General features: G+C 41.0%; 3 protein-coding genes across 3 annotated transcripts in view; 2 read left to right on the top strand and 1 right to left on the bottom strand.

The window, feature by feature from the left end:
• The window catches only part of LOC310963831 (uncharacterized protein), a gene marked incomplete at its 3' end in the record, with an annotated part of 270,431 nt that overhangs the window by 50,616 nt on the left and 191,903 nt on the right, over positions 1–27,912 (top strand). The window lies entirely within an intron of this gene.
• LOC310957050 (PDZ and LIM domain protein 3-like) lies at positions 5–14,655 on the top strand. The gene is made up of 7 exons (XM_083927464.1): positions 5–168; positions 6,669–6,820; positions 8,631–8,715; positions 8,837–9,024; positions 11,807–11,934; positions 13,104–13,215; positions 14,171–14,655. The coding sequence occupies exons 1-7, from the start codon at positions 76–78 to the stop codon at positions 14,358–14,360; spliced, it is 948 nt and encodes a 315-aa protein (XP_083783590.1). The 5' UTR covers positions 5–75; the 3' UTR covers positions 14,361–14,655.
• npy2r (neuropeptide Y receptor Y2) lies at positions 23,525–24,610 on the bottom strand (the record flags this gene model as incomplete). The annotated part of the gene is made up of 1 exon (XM_083927452.1): positions 23,525–24,610. One exon carries the CDS (start codon positions 24,608–24,610, stop codon positions 23,525–23,527), a length of 1,086 nt encoding a protein of 361 aa, XP_083783578.1.

Below are 27,912 nucleotides of genomic sequence, written 5' to 3'. Positions count from 1 at the left end.
TAACTTTGTTCCCCGCAGCGTGCAGTTTACTGCCTGTGCTGCTGTTGTCTAACAGCCGGGAGACATTAAAGGGTCATGTCACTCAATGTCGTGTTGGACGGTCCGGCCCCCTGGGGGTTTCGCCTGACAGGAGGAAAGGACTTCAACCAGCCCCTGACCATCTCCAGGGTGAGTGAATTACAGGGTGTCTCTACTATAACAACAGAATACGGATTCAAAAATATTTGTCTCTTAATGACTTGTTCAAAACTAAACTTCTTGAGCGGATTATCAGGGATTTAATGTGGATGTGCTCTGATGACTTGATGGTCCAGTCCAGAGGAGTCCGTGTGTGTGTGTGTGTGGGGGGGGGGGGGTACAATAGTTTGTAATAGGCCTGGGTGTTAGCATCAACATTGTGTCTCCAGGATGGTTCATTCCAGAAAATGTCTGTCTGTATTGGTACAGGGCTTGCACCTGTGCCACAGTTAATGCAGGAGGCTTAGATACAAATAGCAGCTTACATTGTACTCTGACATTCACACACACACACACACACGCACACACAAATGTCTCATTGAGTGTATTTCAGACTGGAGAATTAAAGAGCCCAGTGAGGTTTGAATATTATTCCTAAACACTCACACTGCTGAGTGAGTTAATCAATTCTGACAAAACTTGAAGAAAAAGAAAAGCAGAATCCTCCAGATGTAGATCATCCACTTTATAAGTTTGATTGCTCCACACATTCAGGACATATGTGCTGACAGTCGGGTCCACACTTTGAAGAATTAATGTGTCAGATACAGTGTCACAGTGTCACTTATGATATGTTTAACCGTGCAGCTGTTCAGAAGCTGGTAAACGTCAGCCTGAGGTCAACACACCACGGCGTGCGGCTTGTCATTATTGTAGACTAACAGCACAGACAGAACTGGGAGATGACAGATCGTTGTGAAATTAAAAACAGAACCGATTCTTTAGATGCACAAATGATTTATTAGCTATTTAGTTCAAAAGATGTTGAATGTTTAGAAGATTGTAGCTGCTGATTTAAGATAGGTGAGTTAGAATTTCTCTTTATCTGTTGATGAAAATGATAATTTCCCGAAACAAATATGGTATTTCCTGTTTATACAAAGTAGCTACCACCAAGCGACTGACTCACACGGGAGAAAAAAGACAGTTGATAAGAACTATTCAGTTTAAAGGAGCTGTTCAACACGTTTATTTGCCTTTTCTTGGCTGATGAGAAGATCAATACCACTCTCATGTCTGTATGGTAAATGTGGAGTTGGGGGCTTTCAGACGGTTTGCCTGGCTTAGTACAAAGACTGGAAGCAAGGGGGCGTCGGGTTCTGTCACAACGAGGCAAAATCCTCCAACCTCTAAAGCTCATTAATTTACACTAATGAATTGAAGGAAAGCAGAAGAAGGGAATAAATCAATAATTAGTCAGTATATAGAAAGAATAAATTGTGTCTTAATCTGCAGTCAGACTCAGATTGAGCTGTATCACTGATGTCACACAGGGTCAGATATGAAGAGACCCAGTAATCCTGCTCTGTTTGGGTTATGTGCATCTATATTTAGGGAAAGACCTCAGGAACTACTCACTGAAAGCATAGTTAGGCCTCCAAACCACTGACTCTGTCCTATAACACCACACCTGTTGTGTTAGTGGACACTGTGGTGAGAGAAGACCGGGTTAAACGAGGAAGGAGGGGAATCCTGGAGGGTAAACGATATGTGAGCAGTAACACAAGAAGTGATGTGTTAAAACGTATTAAAGCTCTGATATACCTGATAAAACGCCTCACCAGTGCATTAACTGTCTATGAGATACATAGTTGCTGCAGTGGATCCCCAGGCTTCATTTAAACACAAGTGTCTCCCTTTACTGCCATTTTTGGTCAGGAACATCCTCCTCTTTATGAGCCACCAGTGTTCCCAGCCGGTCGAGAAAAGTAAACACAAAGTGATAATCAGATTTTTCTTCAGCAGACAGCAGCCTTAAAGGGCTGGCCTTCGAATTCACACATTAAGATCAGTTTACGTGATATTCATGTCATGGGGAGTACTTCTGAGCCTGTGTTAAAATAGCATACTGTCTTCTGTGGCTCTGGAGGAACCTTGGTGATGTCATCAGGGTCATTTTAGCTTGAAACATGGAGACAAATGTATAAAAGTAAGCATGTGTTTAAAAAAACTTGTAAATAGACACTGATGTTCTCCAGCAGGGAGGATCTGATAAAGACTCAATTGTGTTGTATTATGGGAAGTGTAGGATCCAGCACTGGAACCAGGGTATCTTAGCCTCTTAGCATATCTCTAGCAAGTATCACAACTTTCACTTTATACCTACATTAAATTATTTTTGGTGGTGGCACGGTGATGTGGTGGTTAGCACTGTCACCTCACAGCAAGAGGGGTGCTGGTTCGAATCCAGGCTGGGGCCCTTCTGTGTGGAGTTTGCATGTTCTCCCCGTGTCTGCGTGGGTTTTCTCCAGGTTCATTGATGACTCTAAATTGCTGCGAGTGTGAATGGTTGTCTGTCTCTGTTTGCCTCTATTTGCCCTGTGATAGACTGGCATCCTGTCCAGGGTGTACCCCGCCTTACGCCCGATGTTAGCTGGGATGTCCAAACCCCCCATCTATATCGCGCGACGAACGGTTGATGATGGATGGATGGATGGATGGATGGATGGATGGATAAATTATTTTTGGCCACTCGGGGGCAGTGCAGCAACCTTTAAACACAATGTAAATGGTTAGATGTCCGTGAAACATTAGCATTCATTTGGAGCTGTGTTTCTGGGCTCCCAACGTTCAATCTCCTTTTAGCTCTGTCTCCACCAACTCCTGAGGGAAGCATCGGGCTCTTTAGCTGCTAAAGGCTCCACTATGTTTATCAGCTAGTTGCTAAAATTGTCCGGCTGCAGAGTCGAGTGATAAGGAGGTTATGTTTTCGGTGCGGTTTGATGGTTTTGTACGACTGTTTGTCAGCAGGTTTAGGAAAAAACTACAAGCCCATTTTTAAATCAACATTACACATTGTGCAGATCCCAATCACAGGGTGGATACACAAATGATGTTTCACTTGTTAACATCGGGAGAGAGGGCCCTGGCTGAGGTCTGTGTTCTCTGAGTGCCCTTTTAGTTTCCTGTTTCATTCTATTACTTTACACATCATCATCATTCACATCACAGTCATTTGATCCATGGTGGTATGAAAATATTTATAAATGCAACTTTAAGTGGCCTCAGTACTCCTTTAAGTGACCCATGCACCAGACTGGCTTCTTACTTCTTTGAAAGATTATAACAGTAACTTGATTATATCTTTCTTTTATGATTACTGACTTTCATTCTTACATTGCTTTACATTGTTTCCATTCATTCATCTTCAACTGCTTGTCCCTGTCGGGGTCGCGGGGGGCTGGAGCCGATCCGAGCTGACATCGGGCGTGAGGCGGGGTACACCCTGGACAGGACGCCAGTCTATCACAGGGCACATAGAGACAAACAGAGACAGACAACCATTCACACTCACAACTACGGGCAATTTAGAGTCATCAATGGACCTAACACGTGCACGTCTTTTGACTGTGGGAGGAAACCAGAGAACCCGGAGAAAACCCACACAGACATAGGGAGGACATGCACACTCGACACAGAAGGGCCCCAGCCAGGATTCGAACCAGGAACCCTCTCGCTGTGAGGCAAAAATGCTAACCACCAGTTAACTGTGCCACCCCATGACATTGTTTTTTTCTTACAAAACTACATGGACAAATATGTATAAATTGTACTCATGTACCATATGTACATGTAAAGTAACTCAAAGGGGATTATAGAAGAATTTATTTTTTATTTTTATCTGTTTCCTCCTTTAGTTTGGGGGATTTTCATGCTAGCACATCAGTTAAGGAAGGAAAATACTAGGTAAAGGAAGCAGCAATGAGAAAAGGAAGAGAAAAAGATATTTGGAGACAAGCGAGACAGTAAACCGACAGAACGTAAAATAAAAACGATGGCTGTAATTTAAACAAAAGTTCGACGTGACAGGCGAGCAGCGTGGACCCAAAAGAATCCAATAAAAAGCATAGTTGTGCACAGATTCAGGTAACAGACATCAGAGCGGTGAAACATACAGTCAGACAGCAGCGCTTCAACAAATGCTCCACTGTAAATTACCGCTCCCTCTTTGGCAGCATGAGACATCCCCTCGGCACTTCCATCCACAGTTATTTATAGGCAGATGACCGAATTCAAGTTTCAACGCAACATCCCAGTGTAGCTAAGTTTCCTATGTCCCGTAATGCAATATGGCTGATCATAGGTCACGGCCTGTGTAGTGTCAGTGGGAATGTTTGGTCGGGTTTGAAGCTGCCTCCTGAGGTATTTTCTATGACCCTGAAAGACTTCTGGGAGTTCTTATTCATCTTGATCATTTCCTGGCCGGCAAAAATACATATTCCATCTGGATGCTGTCACTTAGTGGTGAAGTAGTATATGTTTACTGTATCTCCATGACAAGGGACGGGCAGCTAACACGCATACATACCAACCAGGGCATACTGCATCTCAGAGAGAAGTTAACGTTCGGCAGGGTGCGTGCGGTGCAAAAATTTGCAGATTTAGGTCACGAACGGCCTGAATCTTTTTGAATCTCTTTGAGTTCCACCGAATAGTTGGGCTTCTTAGCGGAGTCTGTGTTTTGTATATCGCAGGAGTATTTAGGCCAGGTGAGACTCAGAGAAAGGGAAAGAAAACCATACAAAGCTGTGATCCCAGCAGGGGAACATGAGCAAGGGGCCTTGCAGTTGGGCTGCGTATTAAAAGATGAAGTGCCAGTGATGGAGAACAGACCAAAGTGTTTCACAAGACTGCTCCACCTGCACATACTGAACTGTTGGAATGGGATTTATAGGGAGACAGAAAGTGAAAGACAGAGTTGTTGTTTTTTTTTTTTTTGTATCCTGGCTGAACAAATTATAGGAAGTTGCTATGGGAATCATTCTAATGTCAATAACAGTATAATCTCTTATTCATTCACATATCTGTAGAATTGAATCCTTTATAAATCGCGGGGGAAAAAAACAATGGCAGAAGAAATTAACAACAGAGTTCTTCCGGAAGAAATGATATAGTGTGGTGGGACTTGAATTCAGTTTATTCAAGAGACATATCACATTCATTTGTAAGCTCATATACTTGTAGCTACTTCACCATGTTTACATGCTTTAATGTTTAAAAAACTCATCATTTTCCTCATAATGTCCGTCTGACTGTACCTGAAAAATTAAGCGCTCTGTTTTAGTGTCTCTCTCTTTAAGCCTCTCCCTGTCTGCTCTGATTGGCTTGTCAGAAAATGATGGTGCACCTTTGCAAAATGATATGATATATATTTTAAGGAGCCTGCACGTGGCATAAGAAGGGGAGTCAAATCTGAATGGCTTGTTGAATCCCTTGTTTTTCTGATCTACTGTAGGCAGCCCACAAAACCCTGTCTGGATTATCTTATTTCCAAGTTTGTGAGAAGGGTGTTTACTCCAGATACCCAAATGTGTGTGCACAATCACTGGAAAGGGGAGGGAGGGGGGGTCTCATGGCATGCCCCTTTAGGACACATCATTTTTACATCATGCAATTTATAGTAAGTGGAAAGATTGATCGAAGTCGATTTAGATCTGATACCGATGTCCCTAAACAACAGCTACACATTACGTTCTGGTGTGTTTGTGAACAATTTTCTGGCAAACCAGTAAAGTTTACAGAGTTTTTGAACACAACGAAAAGCAACATCTCTGCCTCAGTTAAAATACCAAAAACCCTTACTGCAACTATTTAAACCTGGGGTAGGCTGTTTATTTTTGGCATTGTAGGGCAAAAAATCCATAATAATATATATAATATAAAGTGTGTGTGTGAGAGAAAACAAGATTTCTGCAGCCCCTCGTGGCTCTGCTTTCAGGCTTTAGACAATCTAGTCTGTGACAGCAGACGTTTTCATTTGAGAGAAAGACAGAAAGCGTTCCCATTGGCTCAGGACAGAGAGGAGAGGGAGAGCTGCAGGAAGAGGTCTCTGCTTCAAGTCTGCCATTTTTGTTGGGTTTCACCTCTAGCATGTGCTGAAGAAGACAGAGGCTTCTTGATTGATCTCTTGATTTTTTTCACACACCTGCACACACGTTGTCAGAATGAGTGCAGTTCAGTGCCTTGCTCAATGACTGGCACCTCTCCAGCTCTCAGTCCACACTCGTACTCACGCGTACTTGGTCCGGATGAGGACTTGAACTGCTGACCCTCTGGTTCTCAAGCCAAGTCCCCATGGACTGAGCTACCGCTGCCCCTAAATCAAGGCTTTGAACCTTTTCTGTCCCATGACCTTGTTTTGAAGTCCCAAACTTCTCATGACCCCCATCACTTGAGTTAGAGCGAGACATTGTGGTTTGTGGTTGGAAGCTTAAACGCGGTTATATAGAAAATAATTCTTTAAGGATTTAATTAATATTGTTGTGTAAAAAAGGAAGTGATCTAAGAGAACTGGCTTCTTTTCTCTCTTTCCCTTCCTTTTTTGTGTTGAAATAATCAGTCCTTCTGCTTCTTGGGTGATACATTAGCAAAATAATGCACATAAAGCATCTCTATTTCTCTTATTTATTATTTTTTGAACTCACTTTCAGATCACTCCCGGCAGTAAGGCCGCCATAGCCAACTTGTGTGCGGGTGACGTCATCCTGGCCATCGAGGGATCCCCAGCCGCAGACATGCTGCACTGTGAAGCCCAGAACAAGATAAAAGAGTCCACCAATCAGCTCCGTCTCACTGTTGAAAGGTCACACGCAGAAACAAAAAGCATGCACACAAACAGGTGGTGGACACAGTAGAGGCAACACCTGCACTGTGTAATGAAATGTAATACATTGGAGATGCAATAATGTTTGAGAAGATCATATTTTCCATTTTAGTATCACACAGCTGTTGATTCAATTCTAAATTAAGATTCATGACCACTGTTGTATCAGATTACATATTGTACAGTTGTTGCTTTTTATGTGTCCAGTAACTCCAGAGCCAAATGTCAATACATGTGTCCCACTGTTATTCCATACGGGCTGTGCTCATATATGTACCTACAAAAAGTGATGACCTGTAAGTTGTGTGGAAACTCATATATTTACAGTCGAAATTACATCCAGAGCAGAAGACGGAAACCAGTCTATGAAGCATAAGGTCATAGTAGTGGAGGAGATACAGTAGGCATTACACTTAAAGTAAATAGAAAATACATATTTGGTCCTCATAAAATAGCTTTGATTATCAAACAATATATATTTTAATTGTATTTGATTTACATAGACAGTCAAAGGTAGTTTGTAACCCCCATCCTGTTTTCAGTCTCCTCTGAAATAAAAAACATTCACGCTGGCTGTTCTACCTGTTGCTCTCTATGCAGCTAATAGCCTGCACAATGTGATATGTAGTCCCACTTAGAGAGCTGGTTATCCAGATTTAGTCATCTCTGTTAAGTTTGTATCTGGATCAGGGTGATCAGGTGCTCAGTTTGTAAACCATTGATATACAGTATTGAAGACTTAGGGGCTGACTGTGGATCAGTGGAAGAGTGGGTCGTCCTCCATTCGAGACATCGGCGGTTCTATCCCCATCTCCCCCGGTCCACATGTCGAAGTGTCCTTGGGCAAGACACTGAACCCCGAATTGCTCCCTGTGCTGCGCATGGGTGTGTAAATGTGGTGTGAATGGTTACATTAGATTACATGGTATGTAGATGTCCACTGCCATCAGTGTGAATGTGTGTTAATGGGTGAATGTGACAAACACTGTGAGAGCGCCTTGAGTAGTCAGAAGACAAGAAAGGCGCTATATAAGTACAAGTCAATTTACCAAGACTTGTCATATTACTGTGTTCTACAGGTAGCATGCAATAAAATTAGTATACTTCACTGTTTTGTACTGGGGATGCAATGATGTGTGCTGACATCGGCATCAAATTGCTGTCATACAAAACTAGTGCTTGTGTTTCTGGAGTTTTATCATCGTCTCAATTTAGTTTAAACCTTTTCCAGCTTTGAGCGTCTTACCTTTCTTTTGTGAGCCGCATTATGGGAGAGTAGTGTCCGACTGCACATTCAAATTCTGGTAATTTCATTATGATTTAATTTAGTCACTTTTTTAATTTAGATACACCTAAACCCCACCTCTAAAAGTTCAAATGTATCCTATGACCAGAACAGGCTAACATGTGGGCAGAAGTTTAAATATAATACATATAATGATGTAATGTAATCAGCCTCAGCCTCATCTTCAACCGCTTATCCGGGGTCGGGTCGCGGGGGCAGCAGCTTTAGCAGGGGACCCCAAACTTCCCTTTCCCGGGCAACATTAACCAGCTCTAACTGGGGGATCCCGAGCTATCCCAGGCCAGTGTGGAGATATAATCTCTCCACCTAGTCCTGGGTCTTCCCCGAGGCCTCCTCCCATGTAATGTAATGTAAATGAATTTGGATATTTTATGGGTTGGGATTTAAGACAACTCACACACACTCATTCAACAGTCAGCCCATCATTCATCCACAGCTCATGTTGTGGAGAGCCTCTGACTCGGATCTGTGTTTCATTTCCAGGAATGAATCGAGACTGTGGTCACCACGTGTTGTGGAGGACGGTAAAGCTCACCCATTTAAAATGAACCTGGAAGCAGAACAGCAGGTTTGTGGAGTTTTTCAGCAATGACTTCACATTTATTTAAAGATTATGGCGGCCATTTTTCTTCACATCATTACCTCATAATTGTCTCAGTAATGGCTTTGCTTCCCTCTTCTCCCTATAGGAATTTAAACCTATTGGCACTGGTCACAACCGGAAAGCTCAGCCGTTTGTTGCAGCAGCGAACATCGATGACACGCATCAGGTGGTCAGCTCAGCCTACAACACCCCCATAGGCCTCTACTCTTCAGGCAACATCGCCGACGCCATGGAGGGCCAGATCCGAGGCCTGGTTGTACCCAAGTCTGTGAGGTGATGGTTCTCACTCGATCTACAGCTGAAACTACTACTGCTCCTCTTTGTATTGTCAGATTTTGAGCCGTACCAGCACGTTACTTTGACATATATGTGAAGGAGTCAGCTGGCTCCAATGTCTGCACCCGAGTATGTGGAAGCTTGACTGACGCCCAGCGAGGAACCTTAATCGAAATGACATTTCCACAGAGCTTTTTGAAAAGCTTAAAGCTAACTTACAAACATACTGACTGAATTTGTCATTAGGGTAACTGATAACATTGCTTATGTGTTGAGCCTATTAGCATGCTGCAGTAGTTGGTTTTAGGGTTGCAACATTTTTGTTGTTTAAAAAATAGTTAAGAAACAAATACAATTAAAAACATTTACACATTTCCAAAGCCAAAGATAATGACATCGCTTGTTTTATCCGATCCTATTAAAGAAAACCTCTGCACACCTGAATGAGTGACAGATGCGTCGGAGGATGTGTGATCTTGAGACAAATGTCTTGAAGCTGCTCATTGTATTATTAATATTATTATTATTATTATTATTTAAGACTTCTTACTTAGTGTGACAATGTTTCTCACGCTTGTATTAAAAGTTTAAGTGTAAGAAAGCAAAGAAAATGAATCCTCACATTTCAAAAGCTGTCAACGACAAATGTTTGGCATTTTTGCTTGATAAAAGTTTTAAAATTGTTAGTTTGCATTAAAGTTTATTGGTTTTCTGCCAAACAAATAAAATTAGTTTATTTCATGGAAACTTGGAAACATGTATCTGTGCTTAAATACTATAAATGTAAGTTTAGCTTTTAATGGACAAAAGCTGAGTCGAGTCTAGAATATGTGATCACAGAACAAACTGATTAATCGTCTGCTAGTTTCAATAATAGCTTTTCCACTGGCGTCACTCTTAGGCCAAACTTTTTTACGCACTAATGGTACCGAGCTAAGAATAGTGACGTGTCCATTCCCATCAATCCATGTTGTGTTTCTGGGGTGTGATGCAATACATTGTGTTCTCTCCGTGATTTCTCCTGTACTGCTTTGCAATTGTTACAATAACTGCAGTCTGTCACAAACGGGGCCGCACGGCCATGACAAAGCAAGGAGATGCACACGTGAGACAATTAACTAATTATTCATTGGAGAAAAAGTAACTAAAAAAGTAACCTAAGCTAATCATGGCGTGTGGAATCAGTGGTGTGGGTAAATGCATGAGTGGAGAAGTGTGTGTGTGTGTGTTATGTTGTAAGAGGGATGAACAGAAACTAAAACGCCAAACAAAAGGTGAACAAGGTGTCTCTGGGAGGAGAGCCGCACTGACTGAGCTCCAGGAGAGAGTTAAAAGCACCCAGACTCTCACAGCCCAGGTGGTGCCAATGCTGCTGACGACCCTGCTGTTGTCAGAGGGAGAGAGAGAGAGAGAGCAGGGAGGGTCATCACAAGTCCACCTGCTCTTGACCAGGATCACCTCCTGAATCACTCAGTTTGTCTGAAGGCGTCAGTTGAGCAGTTTAACACGGCCACAGATATGCTACAGTATGTTGTTCTTCAGCCTTTCCCTCATGTGGATCTCATTTGGCTTCCTGATATACGATGTGTCACACTGAGACCATATTACCACAGCCCGCAGGAATAAATCTGTCCGTGGCTTTACCACAAATTCTGAATAGGACATATATCACATCAAACCTAAGTCATATCAGCTGATGGACAAAGAACCGCTTTGCATCACTTCTAAGCTACGTTACATGGGAAAGTAGTGATGTAGATTCATTGTATGTATTCGGAACTGCAATAATCCACAGACAAGAACAGGATTATGATAAGAGGTTACAATATACATGGAAAAGGGCGTGTTGTAGAATGAAAACTCAGCTAAAATCTTTTATTGATCAACGTCCTCTTACCTTTCTCGTTTTACTCTCTGTGGTCCAGATGAATCTCCCTTCTCATCCCACATTCATCTCTAACACTATTTCTCCTTTTAAGGCTGACACGCCGTGTTGTAGCTCTTTAATCTTCAGCTGGTTGCTTCACTACAAGTTTTTTTTAAAAGTCTTGGGGAAATGCAGTTGCAGTTTGGATTCAATGCATTATTTCTGCCACTAGCATTAATAATGTAAATCGACTTAGGGTGTTCTGTGGGAAGAAAGGGTCAATTTGTCAAAGTCATAGATTGTGACTGTGGTGGAGTGGGACTACATTTAGCCTATTCAAGTACTCTCGATTAAAACAATACTGTACCTTTGACTCCCCTGTGTTTGTCTGACATTTATAGTTACTAGTTATTTTTCGGATTATAATTTTTCATACCTTTCCCGTCCAGTGGAAACTATGTATCTCAAAATGTTGTGATTTTGAATGTTTCTTTCTGATAGACATAAAGGATGAAGTTTTCCTTTATGTGCAGAGAGAATGATCTTACTTCTTAATCTAGATTAACTTTAAATTAAAAATGCATCATGATAAGACTGACAACAGAGCTGTTTTTCTGAGCTCAGGAAAAGTTGACTTATTAGAGATATGTGGTACATGCAACACAGTTGTATTAAAGCTACACATTAGCTGCAGTAATATCTATCCAGAAACATCATGTATACTATTGAAACACTGGCGGGGAACATTTATTTCTGCACTTCTGACTTTGGAGTATTTTTTACAGTGTGGTATTGCTCCTTTTACCCAAGTAAAGAATTCTTCCACCACTGGATAACTGCACATTTGTGTTTGTATCCTGACCAAGTATTGTACTGTATGTATGTGTGTGTGTGTCTGAATGTGCTGCTCAGCCCCAGGACCTTGACCAGCATCGAGGATTCTGACGTGTACCAGATGTTACAGAAAGACCAGGAGGAGCCCCAGCAGCCTCGGCAGTCCGGCTCATTCAAAGCCCTGCAGGACTTCATTGACAGTGATGGTGAGCTCTTCATCTTTCCCAGACAATAAGAGAGACAAACAGAGGAATAGAGTAGTTTATTTAGTAGTTCTTATTATGTTCTGTTTTCCGTTAAGACTGACTGTCTGGACTAGATAATAAAAGAAAGTTCTATGGCATTCATTGTCTGTATGTATGACCTGTGCCAGGGCGTACAGCGATGATAGCAGTCGTATCATATTTGAACAGGGTAAGCAGGAAACAGCTGTTAAAAAATATGTTAATGATATTTATCTGTTTTTTTTAACGCACTGGTATCAGATCAGCACTCGGTATCGGCCGATATGCAAATTCAGGCATCGTGGATGAACAAATGGTATCGGAACATCTCTACAAAGAAATATTTGTTATTTTACTGACAAACAAAAAGACACATATGCTGTAAACGTTGCCACAGACACAGAGTTTGTAATACTGCAAATGCAAGGGCTTTCATCAGACGGTCATATTGGCTCAGTTACCACTGTGCTTCCTCATTTGGTGGTAGACAGCAACTTAATCTAACTTAAAGAAATTTGAATGAAAATCTTCAAGAATGTGTCGTTTAAAATGTGAAGAAAAGTTGTCCGTGTCTTTAAAACTATTCTGCAATATTAATTATATTTTCTCTTCATGAGATGCAGTTTTTTTATTTTTAGGAACATCATTAAGGATTCAGTTCAATTAGACTGCAGTACATTCTGGAGTCATTAGGGCTGGAGCACATAGTTTAGAGCTAATAAGGTGCAGCTGCAAATGTTTTTTGAGGTCTTTATCACTTTTTTCCAAGGGGGGGGGGGGGGGGTGACATGTGGATAAGAGGCGCCAGGGATTGAACCAACAACCCTACGACCCTTGCTCATTTGATGACCTGCTACTGTGGCATAAACACAGGGAAAAAAGACAACATGTACTCAATGTTTGTGACGAATTGTGACGATTTATGACTCACCGGCCTCTTAAACGTAAACAATAGGCCGAAACAGCACTCCATATGTTTCCTTCATCAGTAAAAATGTTTCCTGATAGAGTTGATGTTATGGAAGATGCTTATACCCACTTCAAATTATGATTCACAAGGCTACGAGTGCTCCTTCCTCTACTCTTTTTTTATGTGCTCCTGTATAAGTACAGGGTCGTTTTATTGAGTGTTTTCTCTCTCGTGTGGGCAGGCACTCGTCCCATTGTGACCCGAACGGTAAAAGCCCCCACTACCAAACCGACCCCGCCCACAGGAAACCTGCAGAAACTGCCCGTCTGCGACAAGTGTGGGAATGGGATTGTGTGAGTAAAAAAATAAAATAAAAAATCATCTGTGATTCACATTTAGAGCCTCCATGAATCAATACGAAGGGTGGAGAAGTGTATCGGAACAATACGCAGAGAGCTGTTAATTAGGCTACATGTAACATTAATAAGATGAACTTTACTGACTCTATAAGCTTCATTAAGCATTTATTTTTATTTATTTACATAATTACACTGTGAGTTCACTTGTAACACAAATCTGAACATGATATGCCTTTATGCAGATTGTTTAACAAATATAGGAGTTGTTTTGTTCACTGACCACATAAATATATAAATCCAGAGTAAGAGGTTTTTTTTTATTTCAAGTAGCTGTTACATCATTTTAACATAATTTTAACACAATCAGCCTGTCAATTATTTGTGCATGTGTATTAATAGTTATTACATGCTTCATAACACATTGCAAACATTTGTTCATGACTTTAATCATGTAATTATATCGCATATTCCGTTATATATGATATATTTATGGGTTACTGTATTATCAAGTGTTCATTAAAGCACACTCATTACAGCTGTTTTTCATAAGGAGTTATCATAGTTGACTAATACATTAATAAACACTTTAAAAGTGTTATGCAACATTCATTATGCGTTGATACTGATTCTAAATGATGGTTTATGGAGTAAAGAGTTACTATTACAGTTTAGTAAGTAAATAAACAATTCAGTCACTTTGCATCATTATGTTTAACAAATCGGATTCTTCTTTTCTCTCCTGTTAAATTATTATTATTATTATTATTATTATTATTATTATTATTATGTATTATGGCGTCATTCAAATTATTGTGATTGTGCAAGTTTTTATTTGTTGAAAAATGAAACAATCCCATTTAAAGTTGGTGCACTCTATGTATTGTCTTCCGTATTGTCAGTGGCCTATTATTTGCTCATGACATCACCCTCTCTGTCTTTCATGCTACAGCGGGACAGTGGTGAAAGCACGAGACAAGTATCGTCACCCGGGATGCTTCGTGTGCTCCGACTGTGACGTCAACCTCAAACAGAAGGGCTATTTCTTTGTGGAGGGGCAGCTGTACTGTGAGACTCACGCCCGCTCTAGAATGAGACCCCCGGAGGGACACGACCTCGTCACGACTTTCCCTTCTGCATAGATTGACGACAGACACTCAGACACACATGCAAACAGACACTCCTGCGTCCAGCGTCTGTTCTATGTGTTTATCTGCACTTGTTTAGCTGATGTTGTCTGTGTGCAATACTAATATTTGAATAAGAATACACTTTACTTTTCTGAATGTAACAGTATGAAGTTTTCTGGAACATTTTACAGTTAATTACTGATCAGTCTGGTTGTTGAAGAGCCCAGTAGCTGTGACACGCAGGTTTCATCTTAGCAGTTTCTCCTGATTTGATGTCTTTCTAATAAAGACCCCTGTTCATACTGACTCACAGATGGCATCTATGTGTGAAGTCTTGAGATGAAAAGCACTTAATATGACACATTAAGGAGACCTCTCCAAGGGTTTTAGCAATACTTTTTCCCAAAAGCGACATGTTGAAATCACCCACCTACAACTAAAAGACTCAGGCGCCAGAATAAAATGTTGGCAGTGTGTGTTTCTGGAAACCACAATTAGGTTGAATCTCAGTGTTTTTGAACAACTGCAACTCGTTCTCATTCCCTACTCGTCACATGGTCGTGGATCTAAACGCGTTGTCAATTTAAACAAGCAATATTACTACAGTCAGGTTTAGGAGAAGATCATGGTTTGGGTTCAAATAAGTATGTCTGTTATGGGTTTACAGTGGAGCCAGTTGGAAGCCTGGTGTGTCTTATACAGAGGCGCCAAATAGGTGCCAAAATACATTTCATATCAAAGTTTATTTGGTTTGCAGAATTGTACAATACCGAAAAAAAGTCCCATCAAATTACAATTGACGTCCCTTCATTCTTCTGCAATTTGAGTTTTCAAATGTTGATATCAAGAGCATAGAGCCCTGGGAACATATAGAGATGATCCCTTTAGGATTCATTGGCAAATGTTAATTTCTTAAATAAAACTGTGAACATTGTAATTGCATACATTAGCGTGTTGGCATTGCTGACTACACACACAGAAAACAACAAAATACTCACAAGCCAAATTGGGCCTGTTGCACTCCAATGAAAAAGTCTTCTGCCTTCACTTATTTAGTTTGATGGACCACTTTTCAGTCCTTTTGATATTCTTAATCAAAGACATTCTTATTGGTCCATAACTTCATGTTCTTCCCAGCAGAGCTTTGTCGTCATCCTGAACCTCAGCTGAGCTGTAATTAGCAAGAATAACTGAAAACACCTGTGTGGATGTGCAGGACCTGAAGTGTTTCAACCTCAACTTTATTGTCCCTGAAGGTACATTTGCCTTGCAGCCGGGTGAAACACACAGGCAAAAAGACTATAATGCATAAAACGTGTTTACATCACATAAACGTACTCAGGCTCAAGCTCTCCACACAGAAAGAGGAGAGGACGCCGTAAAATGAGCCTTTGAAATTACTCTCTTACAGAAAATGACGAAGCAGTTTAACCGATTACCGGTCTCTCGGCCTAAATGTTTTTCTAGCCGGTTTCTGAGAGATTACCACAGCAACTAATGACAGAGACGGTGATGAGAAGAGCGTTATTAGTTTACCGCACACTCCAAACCAGGTAAGCTTCCAGAGGAGGTTTCAGTTGTTTCTTGGCTTTTTTTTTTTCTTTTCTTTTACAAAGTGATGTCATTAAATTCAGCTTATTATCAGTTAAGGTATCAACTGAAGCTGTTCAACGATCTGACCCTTCACCACTGTCTGAATGGGCCTGTAGGGATTTGTACTATTGCAACACTGACTTAAGAAAATGAACTACTGGACCACAAGTGGAATCACTCCAATATAAAAGTCCAGGCTGTTCTTTCACTGTTTGTACTTGTACTCAGGAAAAGTAAAACACTTGTAAGTATACATAACATAATGCAACTGTGAGCCAGGCCATGCAGGACTGCCTGCCTCAAGGAGGAAGTCAGACGACGTGGTATAAAGTCTGTGTAGGAAAGCGGTCGGGTGGATGAATAGGTCAGACAAAAACAGGACTTTTGTTGTTTAATCCTTACAAAGTAGTTCAAACATACATCTAACAGGATGCAGCTTCTTGATCTCGGATCTGTCCACCAGAAAATCTATAAACGATACATTTCTCTTCTGCTTTTGAAATAACCCAGCACCACATTACGTTCAACTTTACTACATCTGAAATTCAACACACTTAGAGCGGGAGGGAGCACATGTGTTTTTTGTGGTTAATCTGTGTAAGCCTGGTCTTCATCATCGGTTCTTTTTGAGGGGAAATACATCAGCGCTGGAACGCAGCCACCCTGTGAGACCGCCTGCGCTGATGTATTTGACCACTGCTGCTGAGCGCACTGTTTGGACTGGACCCAAGTCTGAAAATGGGAACCCAGATGAAGTGAAGTAATGTCAAAGAACTTGCAACTAAAGAGAATTAAGGTGATGTAATACACCACCTTGCAACACCATTGATCCTGTAGCTATTAGAAAAAGAGCAGTTTACTTCAGTCCAGTGAGTAGAGAAGGTTCTGCGGATGAAGATGTGATTTTATTCTCCCTTTTCTCCTTTGAGTTTTCTTCAGCATCCATTACAAAACAAAACAAAAAATGTATTTATATTACAAAGCTGTTCCCTTTTGAATTAGTTGTGCGTTTCATTAGAGGATACATTTTAATTAAGTGTAGATGGAAAGGGCAGTGGGGATAAAAACATTATTGATGAGATTAAAAGATTTCCTGCCCTGACAGACAGTTATACAACCGACTCTGCTGATGATACACAACAACAAGCCTTACTAGTGTGTTTTTTAAAACTACAGAACTTTATTTCAAATTCTACTTTCCAGTAGGCCAGGCTGAAACTGGGGTACATTACTTAAAACACACACACACACGCACGCACGCACGCACGCACACACACACATAAACACACGTGCCCATGTACCACACACACATGCAGAGTGTGAGAGCAAGCAGTAAAGTAGAAAGCCGAGTAAAGCACAAGCTACAGTGTTGTGTTTATTCGATCAAATGCTGTGGTTTAGTGCTGGTTTAAGAGTGTGCAGATAAACTATTGTTCACTCGGTCAAAACTTCTTGTGACTTGTCACCTCAATAAACACACACACACACACACACACACACACAAACCCCTAAAACTCTGCAATGACAGTACTGCACTGTAGAGACAACTATGGGTACTTTCTTTAATTATAATGTTAAGGCTCAACAGTAGCATCATTACATCAATAATTCAGTCTACTGCGGATACTGTATATTGAGAAGTGACTCCTGTGGTCAGACCCTTGTTGTGACAGCAGGGGGAGCTAGAGTGTCTCTTTCTAAAGTCTGTACCCAGTTATATCATGTTTAACTATATGTGCTGCCGAGATTCACTCTAGTGCTTTTCATTATTGATTGAGGACATATTTTGAGTGAGTTACTGTTCAATTTTAAAGTATCAAAAACAAGCAAAAATGGACGTTACAAGACCCCAAAGTGATTTCTTAAAGCTGCATAAACGTTTTATTTTTTTAAAGAAATGAAAGGCGTCGTTTGTGTTTTGGTTTCACGGTTCATACATTTTATTTTATTGACTCGTAGCAGTTCGAATGATCGACCTCAGATTGCCGTTTCCATTAAGAAAATGCTGACGAGCCCGTCGTATGCTCCCAGCATCACTAAACTCGGAACAGAGAGTCAAGCATAGATACTTCTCAGGAGCTTGACCAAACCACAGCTGAGTATTTGCCCTATAAATGCTAATTCTTCATATCTGCTGAATGTGTAAGAAGGTGACTGTTGCAAACATGTTGGCTTTTAATATTGTTATTTCCGAAAATGTACGCAGCTCTATAGTGACCTATTTTATCTGTCCATCAGTGCAAAACCCTCCATATTAGAATAATATGATGAGCACGCAAATTGAAATGTTGGGCAGCTTTACTTCATACGCGGTGAAATTTCTGCCTCCCTGAATAATTGATTAATACTAATAACTAATGTTTTCAGAATGACTGAACCCTCATAAATATTTTGTAAAGTAACAACACCCCCCATGAACACCGTGAGCCACATTAACCAAAACAATGTTCTTTAAGTGAGCCATCTCCGGTGAATATGCCGTCTCACTGTGCTCCACTTAATTATTGCACAATCAAAACACAATTCATTGACAAAATCGATACTCTGGCCACTGACATACTGACATTAATCAAATATTAATCCATATGGATGGAAAGCCGAGAGACAGACATGGGGAGTGACCTAAGTGCTTTCCCTTTATGAAGACCATCAGTAAACACGGATCAATTTAATTAGTTTAAAAGCTATTGTTCATTTGACTTGATTAGTGAGTATCCTTCTCCTGAGGGTACACTTTGTGACAGAAGATGCTCAATAACATCAGACAAGCAAACAAAGAATTATCGATTCGGTGCTGAATACACCATGAATAGCTTATACTAAAAAAAGGACATGTAGAGCTAATACGCCGGTCCCTCGGCTCCCCACGTACGCACAGAGTAAATCAGCGAGGGGCCGGTCAACAGGAAGGGCTCTTCAAATCTGAGTAGCTGTGTAATCATTGCAGAAGCACACAGAGGTAATTAGGACGCTTGCTGCAAACAAAGACAAGTTGGAGAGGGAGAGGAACTCCTTTTATGCGTCTAATAACAAAAACCTATTTCAGTTTCCTGCTAAACCCATAATGCAAACATGTACATCCCTCTGCGACCGTAGCTCCGACCCCACAACAAAGACCCCAACGTCAAGGAAGGCTGAAACAAACCGACCAGGCTGATAAAATGGGACATTGCGGCATTTCCATTTAACATTTAAAAATCTTTTTATAGGGTTATAAAGTATGCAGACTTTGATGCACCTTGACTCGATGAATAAATGAAGGTTCTTGTTCTATCTTTTGTAAAAAAAAACATCCTGATTGGATTGTAAACAGCTGCATATTTTACTTTTATAACATATTATGAGGCAATGAAGTTCAGCATTGATTACACTTTAATATTTCCAAATATCTACAAAAGCTCCAGTTGTGAGTGTGAGTTTTTGTGAACATGAGTATGAAAAACATAATACTGCCTTCTTATTGATTCGTAAACAATCCCAAAAATGACATTTACCACAGATGTCTCATTGGTGTCACAATGATATAATCAAATGGGAGAGCAGTTCAGCTACTTGACCGAACTCTGTGAGAAGCACGGAACAACCTCGGCCTAATGTAGAAAAGTACACTACAGACATATAAGGGAAAATATAGAGTTATGAAACTTGATAGAGGTTTTTTAGATACGCTCTTCAATCATTTCCAGGTAGCGTTGTGTGTTTTTAGATGTTTTAATGGCGTTCAATCAAATCTGGAAAAACTAAAACAAAGGTTAGAATGATCTATATACCTGCTCATAATAATAATTGCATGTATAGATTAAAGGTTATTTGTGAACTGTTTTTAACCTTTTTTGTCACAGAAAGGGGGTTAGGCATGATATATACATTGTTTTGAATGTAGACAGATGACTGGTGCGGACTTGTTTGTTTCGTATTTTTGTTTTGTTTTGTTTGTTTTTGTTTGCAGAGGATTGTGTTGTATTTTCTTCAGTTCATTAGTTTATGATCTCAATAAAGTGCTGACTTTCTAATAACTAGATGTGAAGAATAATTAATATGCATTTCAGCAATTCACTGTAACTCAAAGGGAGAGTAGGGTCAAAAGCCTTTAGTCACCCTTTTATAGCTGATTTGATGGCTGATAGATACACATGGACTAAATGGTTCTCAAACTTTGTACATGACGTACCACCTCAGAAAATATCAGGCTCTCTCGAGTACCACCACTAAGACCAACATTAAAATACAGCAGCGTAGGCCGACGCTATTCAGCTACGGGCAGGAAGGCTTATTCCAAATCAGAAGATTATTTATTGTTGACTGTCTTCAGCCACTGCCACGCTGTAGGAAGCATCAGAACTGACCTGTCAGTGTTTTCAAACTAATTATTTAACCTCTGCTTACTCTCTCGCCATCACAGTTTAGCTCGTAGATTATGAACGTGACTATGTAGCAGGCTGATATTGAAACAAAAATATGACAGGAAATGCTAAACCTATTTTTAAATTACCGAAATGTGTTTTCTCAGGAGGGGGGCTGGAGTCTCCCTTAGAGAGAGGGTGAGAAGTTCAGCCATCCGTGAGGAACTCGGAGTAGAGCCGCTGCTCCTTTGCTTTAAAAGGAGCCAGTTGAGGTGGTTCGGGCATCTAGTAAGGATGCCCCCTGGACGCCTCCCTAGGGAGGTGTTCCAGGCACGTCCAGCTGGGAGGAGGCCTCGGGGAAGACCCAGGACCAGGTGGAGAGATCATATCTCCACACTGGCCTGGGAACGCCTCAGGATCCCCCAGTTAGAGCTGGTTAATGTGGCCCGGGAAAGGGAAGTTTGGGGTCCCCTGCTAGAGCTGCTGCCCCCGCGACCCGACCCCAGATAAGCGGTTGAAGATGAGATTAGATGAGATTTCATGTATCATAAATGATTAAGTATTTTCTTAGTATTACATTCATTTAGTGATTAAAGTTTCCTATTTTTCATATTTTGGAGATTCTTTGAAGTACCACCTGAGAAAGCTCGAGTACCACCAGTTGTACAAGTAACAAAGTTTGAGAACCAGTGGACTAAATGATATGTTCAGGGTAACAGACACATGATGTTGAAGTCTGGATGTTCTGACTGTATGTCCCTGAATCACCACCTGACCTTGGAAACAGCAGTATGTCGAGACTTAAAGTCACACGTAATGATGCTATTGTTAGTATTAATCAGCATAAATGGTCCATACGTCAGGAGGTGAAGAGAAAAATCAATGTATATACAGAATGGGGATGGTAGAGAGAAACACTAACTCTGGAGCAAGACTCTACTTCTACATTTTGATAATTTATGGAGCAAATATGTTTTATTTAAGTCCCAAGAGTTAACGTGATTTATGCGTGTTCTAAATCTTTTTTGTATTGTAACCTATGTGATGTATACTTTATGGTTTTTGTGTTTGAATATCCTTTAGGGTTCAGAATTACACTGAAAGTAAGTATTCTCGATAGATTGACACGTTATAGGAGGAGGAGAAAAATAATGTCACATTATGTAACATCGCATAGAAACGCACTTAAATCCCTAAAGTGACACAATAGTGGTTACAAACACTGCAACAAAAGTGGGTCATGTTGTATTGGCAGGGGGTTGATAGTTATGTGTTCTGGTTCTTTACTCAAGGACGTAATTTTCAGAAACGGCGGTGACACAATAAAGAGAAAATTGACATCCGGTTTTTAAGTCTGACATAACACCCTTTTTAAAATACAGTTTCCGTATCCAAACGCTTGGTTGAACAAAACAAACAGTGGCCGAGTCTTTAACGATCACTTCTTTCTCCAGTGAGACACATGCAAAATGACAATCCCGTTTTTTTTTTTTTTACTCAGATCTGTTCAAACATCGGGGAACGGCATTGTTGAAATATAAGTCTTGAACCCGGAAATGGTACTCTGAAAAGACATTATGTTTTACGACTTAAAGACCGGAAAGGCTGATACATAGATTTATATTTTAGCATCTGTACTGTATCCCAACAATCATCTTTAGTTTCATTTATAGAATCTGTAGATGCCTGTACTTTTTTAAAATCCCTGCATACTGACTGCAGGTAGAGAGCTCAACGGTGACCGTCTACTTTTCAACCAGCTCTGGTTCCAGAAGTGATTTTCCCCGTTCATTTACTACAATGACGTTTCCCAAATTCTGTATATAAAGAGTTTGAAGCCTGGAACCAAGGCAGCCAGCCACAAGTCGAATTGTGACCATAAAACGTGATTCTGCGCAAAAACAAATTTGGAAAACAGAAGAAAAGACGAACATACAAGACTGTGTGTAACTGATCGGTGAGTTCAGTGGTAGCAGCTAACGAGCCGTTTGCGGTGGTGGTGGTGGTCAAAGGTAACAGCAAGCCCTACAGACTTGCTGCTTCAACGGGAGCATAAACCATCGTGTCACAGTCTCATTTGATGGTTAAGACGTTACGGTTTGGAATCAAAATCCTGATGCAGAACATGAACGGGACCTCACTGTTGAGCTCTATTCCTTCCAGGCTGCATACACAACAATCATAACCGAGGCAGAGCAAGCTTTTAGCAGCCTGAGAGGGAAAACTGAGGGCAAAATAAAGTTGTTAAAGCACTTAACTGAAGGTGACTCATAAGTGTATCAATATTTTTATCAGCTCAGCACTCATCTGGACTATACTAGAGGCTGAAAGGTGTGAGAACACTGCTCAGGTATGCTTTAGTCAGGACAATAAAAGGGGGGCGTGTGATTGACTGAGCTCCAAAGGTTGAATAATCTGTGCTCAAATTTAGGTTTCAAATTATTTAAGATACCAGAAGGAACAGTCTAAAGAATGTGAAACAAGCCAAACACAGGAAAAGGCTGCACCAGCGAAGAGGAATACCCTCCATATTTGAAATCATATGTTATGCATAAATTGTTGATTGTTGAGATGACACACATTGCTTGGATGGGCTAGTATGACCCCTCTTTGTTGCAGTGTTAGTCAGGTGAATTTAGTCACTTTACTACGTGGTCTCATGGGAGGGCGTATAAATAGCACGCCACTTTTCATGACTTTTCGCGTGCATGTCTACGCATATTAAGCTTTTCGCGTGTCATTTAACGCCCGTGGTTCCCCAGGGTTAGGGTTACGGTTAGGGTTAGGGTAAGGGTTAGGGTTAGGGTTAGGGTTAGGGTTAGGGCATTTCACGCCCGTTATTTCAGCCATCCTTCACATGAAATATTGATTTAAAAACAACCCTCTGACAGAAAGCTCCGCAAGGTGTCGGAGAAATACGAACACGTGGGTTTTCCCTCAATGACATTTGTGCGTGAAATGACAACGCCATCTCTGCACTATACAAGTCAATTGAGACTACATGGCGTGAAATGACACGCAAAAATCATGACATGCGTTGTAATTATACGCGAGATGGCCTGAGAGAAATAGTGTGTCATTCACCGCCTTTTGGTGAGACCAGGCTGCACTTTATGTTTAAGTTTAATGTTTAAGTCATTTCTTTCAACATAGTTTTCATCATCCCTCAACTTGCCCACACAGAACCGGACTTCAAATGTTCACAAATGATAATCAATAAACCTTCTTTGACCGTGCAGCTTAGACATTTGTTGATTTGTAATCCGAACAAACCTTGTCTTCCTCTTTCTCTGTCTCTCTGCCTTTGGAGCGTCTTGACCTTAAACTGAAGGGCTGATTACACTTACACACAGACAAAAAGGCCGTCCTGTAGTTTTTGTTCATCCACCCGTACAGGATGGGATTGACAAACGTCGAGCACATCGCCACAATATGGAACACAGTGAACAGCAGCTTGAAGTCCTTCATATACAACACAGTGCTGTCGATGTCAACGGCCAACTGGAACGCGTGGAAAGGCAACCAGCTGACTGCGAAGACCACCACCATGGTCAGCAGCATCTTCGTTGTCTTCTTCCTGCTCTGATTACGGTCATTTCGACTGTGCTTCTTCAGCTTGTTCCATATGCGGATGTAGGCAACACAGTTGATAGCCAAGGGTAAGCAATATTGAACCAGAAGCGCTGATATACTGTAGATGCTTCCGTTCATGCTGCTCCCTGGCCACTTCTCTGTACACACCTCAATAGACTTGTCCGGTGAAAGGTCGAACGTCCCATACTCCCTGAAGATGGCGAGCGGGCTGGCCAACAGGGCGCTTACGGCCCATGAGATGACGATGACCAAAGCGCACATGTCTTTGGACATCTTGGTCTCCATGTGGTAGACGATGCTCCTGTGGCGGTCCAGGGCGATGACGTTCAAGGTGATGGTGGACACATGCACTGCCAAGCCTTGAGCGCAGGGCAGCATGAAGCACAACACCTGACCAAACTTCCACTCGCCGTGAAGAGTGTAGACGAGGGTGAAAGGCAAACACAGCGTGTTCACCAGCAAGTCTGCCACAGCTAGGTTTACGATGAAGAAATTGTTGACAGTCCGTAGATTTTTAAACTTGTAGACCACATATATCACTAAGGAGTTCCCAATCACTCCAAACAATATGATTGTGCTGTAAGCCAAGATGAGAATAACCCGAACTTCAACCAGCTTTGTGCTGTCATCCAGCTGAAAGAACTCCTCGTCTATTGAGCAGCAGTTGTAAGATTTGGGCTCAAGTTGTGAGTCTTCTACTTGAGTCATGTTGAATTGATCTTCTTTATCCATGGCTAACAGTCCCCATAAGTCCTTCTGTGAAAAGATGGGCATCACTTTCAGCAAGGGCATACAGTGTGACGGTCCTTTTTTTTTTATTAATGGGCAACAAAATGCTTATTTCTACAGAAACCATATGTAATATTATATAATATATTCCTGAGTTTGCAGTTGACATGCAAACAACAATAACACTTAAAGTACGTTTTTTTATATATGTGTAGATTTTACCGGATTCTAAGAACATTTATTATAATCGAGGAATAGACCGATGCCTACTAAATATCTAACTTGCATTACAGAGGAAGATCAACTACATGTGTACAAGCCTTGTAAATGGTACATTTCTACAGCACATGTACAGTATATCTATACCTCCAATATTGGATAGCACATTTTTGATTTGTAAATGTGTCTTAAATCAAGTTTCATTTAATTGGTATATAAGCACTGCAGATGACCAGTCAGGAGACAAATCCTGGAGCTGTTACACACTAAAAGCAGACTTTGTGATCTTGCTGTAATATGGGTACATATACATATATATTATATATTTATTTTACAAATAAAACTCACAACATATATGAGTGTCATCTGATGACTTCACTGATTCAAGTCTTGATGCTGTTTTCCATTGTATAGGATAACTGATGTGTGTGTTTTTAATATAAAAAAAAATAAAAAAACATGAGGTGAAGATGAGTGACAACCTGCTGCTGGGTATCTTAAAAAATAGTACGCCTGGACTACGGGAATACCCCAGCCATGATATTTTTCAGTTAGTTCGTGTATTAGGCAGAGAAAGTTAAAATACAAGTAACCATGAGTCCCACAAATCGGGATAATAATTCATAAGAAAAGTGAGAAGCGTTGCATGGATCAGTAATATGCGAGATGTAATACACTGTACAACGAAACAGCAGATCACTGCTCGGGTTTCTGGAAAATTGTCCGGATCAGAACAATAATTGCAACACCGTCAATGTGTCTACTCACCTCCATCAGCAGAGGTATTTTCAGATTCCTCTTATTGTTTCTGCACGCAGGAAAGTTTCATAAAAGCATTTGCCATTCTTCTTCTCGTTGCTGAGGTATCCAGAAAAGAGGAACAGGAGGAACAACGTGCGTTCACCTCTGCCGGCGCGCACTTGAGTTCGTTTGGCACCGAGGGCGCGTTACCTGCACAGTGAGACTGTGAGAGAGCGACGGATGAGGCGGGTTTAGTCACAGAGAGCACACGCGTCCTTCACAGACCGACCCCCTCAACTCGAGAGGTCAAGTCTTCTCTGCCTCACAATGGGTCGTTTTTGATCCACTTGATTTTATACACGTCTCCTCGTGCTGGAATGACAGATGGCATGTTTCCTCTTGTAAGTGCCGCATGCAGAACGATGTACTTGTATTAATGGGGCATTTGGGCTCAACTGTAGTTAATACAGTGTACGAAATTCAATCAAACCATATCGATAAATGTTTCAAACGTAATCAAGGACCAGATAAACTATTTATTAATAGATGGATGTCAGTGAGAAGCAACAATGGTTGAGTCATCATATCCTGCTGTTGGGATTCAGGACATGGTTGCATATTGTCTATACTTTTAGGAAATGGCTTAATTGCCTGCACATAACGCAAACACAATGTCTTAAGGACTGACATTTGACTGCAGCAGTCAGAGGTAATACTTCGCCATCAATTATACTCAGTGTCCTGTACAGAGTCAGAGATTAACAGATGGGGGTACATCATCAGATTGTCTGCTTCCCCCTTAAATAAGAGGAAAAATACATATTATGAGGCAGTTATAAACTTCCCACGTCAGCAATTTGTCTTGACAAACTACAAACCTGAGATATATTTTTTACAGAAACGTTGTAGTGATGAAACGGCATAATTTGATCCCAGATTATACTGAGTGATCAAAGCAAGATACCTCTTCTCAGAGAAACCCTGAAGCTTCATTGACTTCACTCTTACTTATAAACTGCATCATCATTAGAGACATCACTTGAAATCATTCTAACATTTTATATTATGGTCACTGACTGAGTTTTAACCATTTAAAGTGTAGCACAATGTAGCATACCCATTTCAAACTGTTGAGCCTCTGGTTCGTAATTATGCTCATAATTTGATTACATCTGTTACAAACCAAGACACCATGTGGCCACTGGAAATTGAGTTACAGTCAAGCAGCCTCCTTGGCAAAAGCCAGTTTAGCCCATAGTGCAATACACAGATGGTGACCTAATGCAAAAAAAACAAGAAACCCTGAATACAAGAGCATGTTAGGAGTTTCCCCAGTGACTCCTGTGAATGCAGAGCCGACTGTAAATGATGATGGCCTTGTTTGAACATGAAGGTCAGCACAAGAGAAGATTATTCTGTAGTCATTAAAGAATCACACCATTGTGTTAGTCATAACAGTTTCCGTTATTTAACGATGCATGTATACGTGCTACTTTTGGTGACTTTTTTTTACGTGATTATCCTTTAATTCCAGGCAGCTATTGTTTGTCAGTCATGATCTCCCCGCAGTGCTTTAATGTAGACTCTGTCATTGTGATGGATAACACAACCCAAGAAAGTATTGAAAGTCTGCTTAAGTTTTATCCCATGAAGAAATGAGTGGAAATCATTGAACTAGAGGCCATCTTGCATCTTGGATTGCACCAGCTGTGATGGGAGCAAGCATAAAGCATGAATGTATTTAGAGAACTTGACAGCATCGTAGGCAGAGCTCCTGCAGTTCCTATGAAAGCTGCTCAGTGGCTCATGAGGACAGAAAAAGTTCAACCTCTGCGTCTCAAACATCTGAATGTTTTGGCATTATTTCCACCGGCCGAGCCAGTTACTTCGACTTTAGCGCTCCAGCTAACTTGAATGGGGATTAAATGATTTAATGGTGTGGCTCTTCTTCCCTTAAGACGTGTCATTTCACGTGGGTTGTGTTCCTTGAAAAAATGTATCCTCAGATTTTACTTATGGGAATTAATGGGAACGAGCCTTTTTGGGCCCAAAGACATCACATGTCCATTGTAATTTGTCCACTATGTGAAATTGTCTTCAAAGTCCATTTCGCTTCCTGGGGATTTTGTTGTAGTGGTTAGCACTGTCGCCTCACAGCGAGAAGGTTCCATGTTCGCATCCTGGCCTGGGCCTTTCTGTGTGGAGTTTGCATGTTCTTCCCGTGTCTGCGTGGGTTTTCTCCGGGTCCTCCGGTTTCCTCCCACAATCCAAAGACGTGCATGTGTTAGGTTAATTGATGACTCTAAAATTGCCCGTAGGTGTGAATGGTTGTCTTTCTCTGTTCG

This window comes from Echiichthys vipera, assembly GCF_963691815.1.
Source record: "Echiichthys vipera genome assembly, chromosome: 2".
Lineage (NCBI taxonomy): Eukaryota > Metazoa > Chordata > Actinopteri > Perciformes > Trachinidae > Echiichthys > Echiichthys vipera.
Note: the sequence above shows the minus strand (reverse complement) of the source record. Positions and strands in the feature narration are given on the sequence as shown.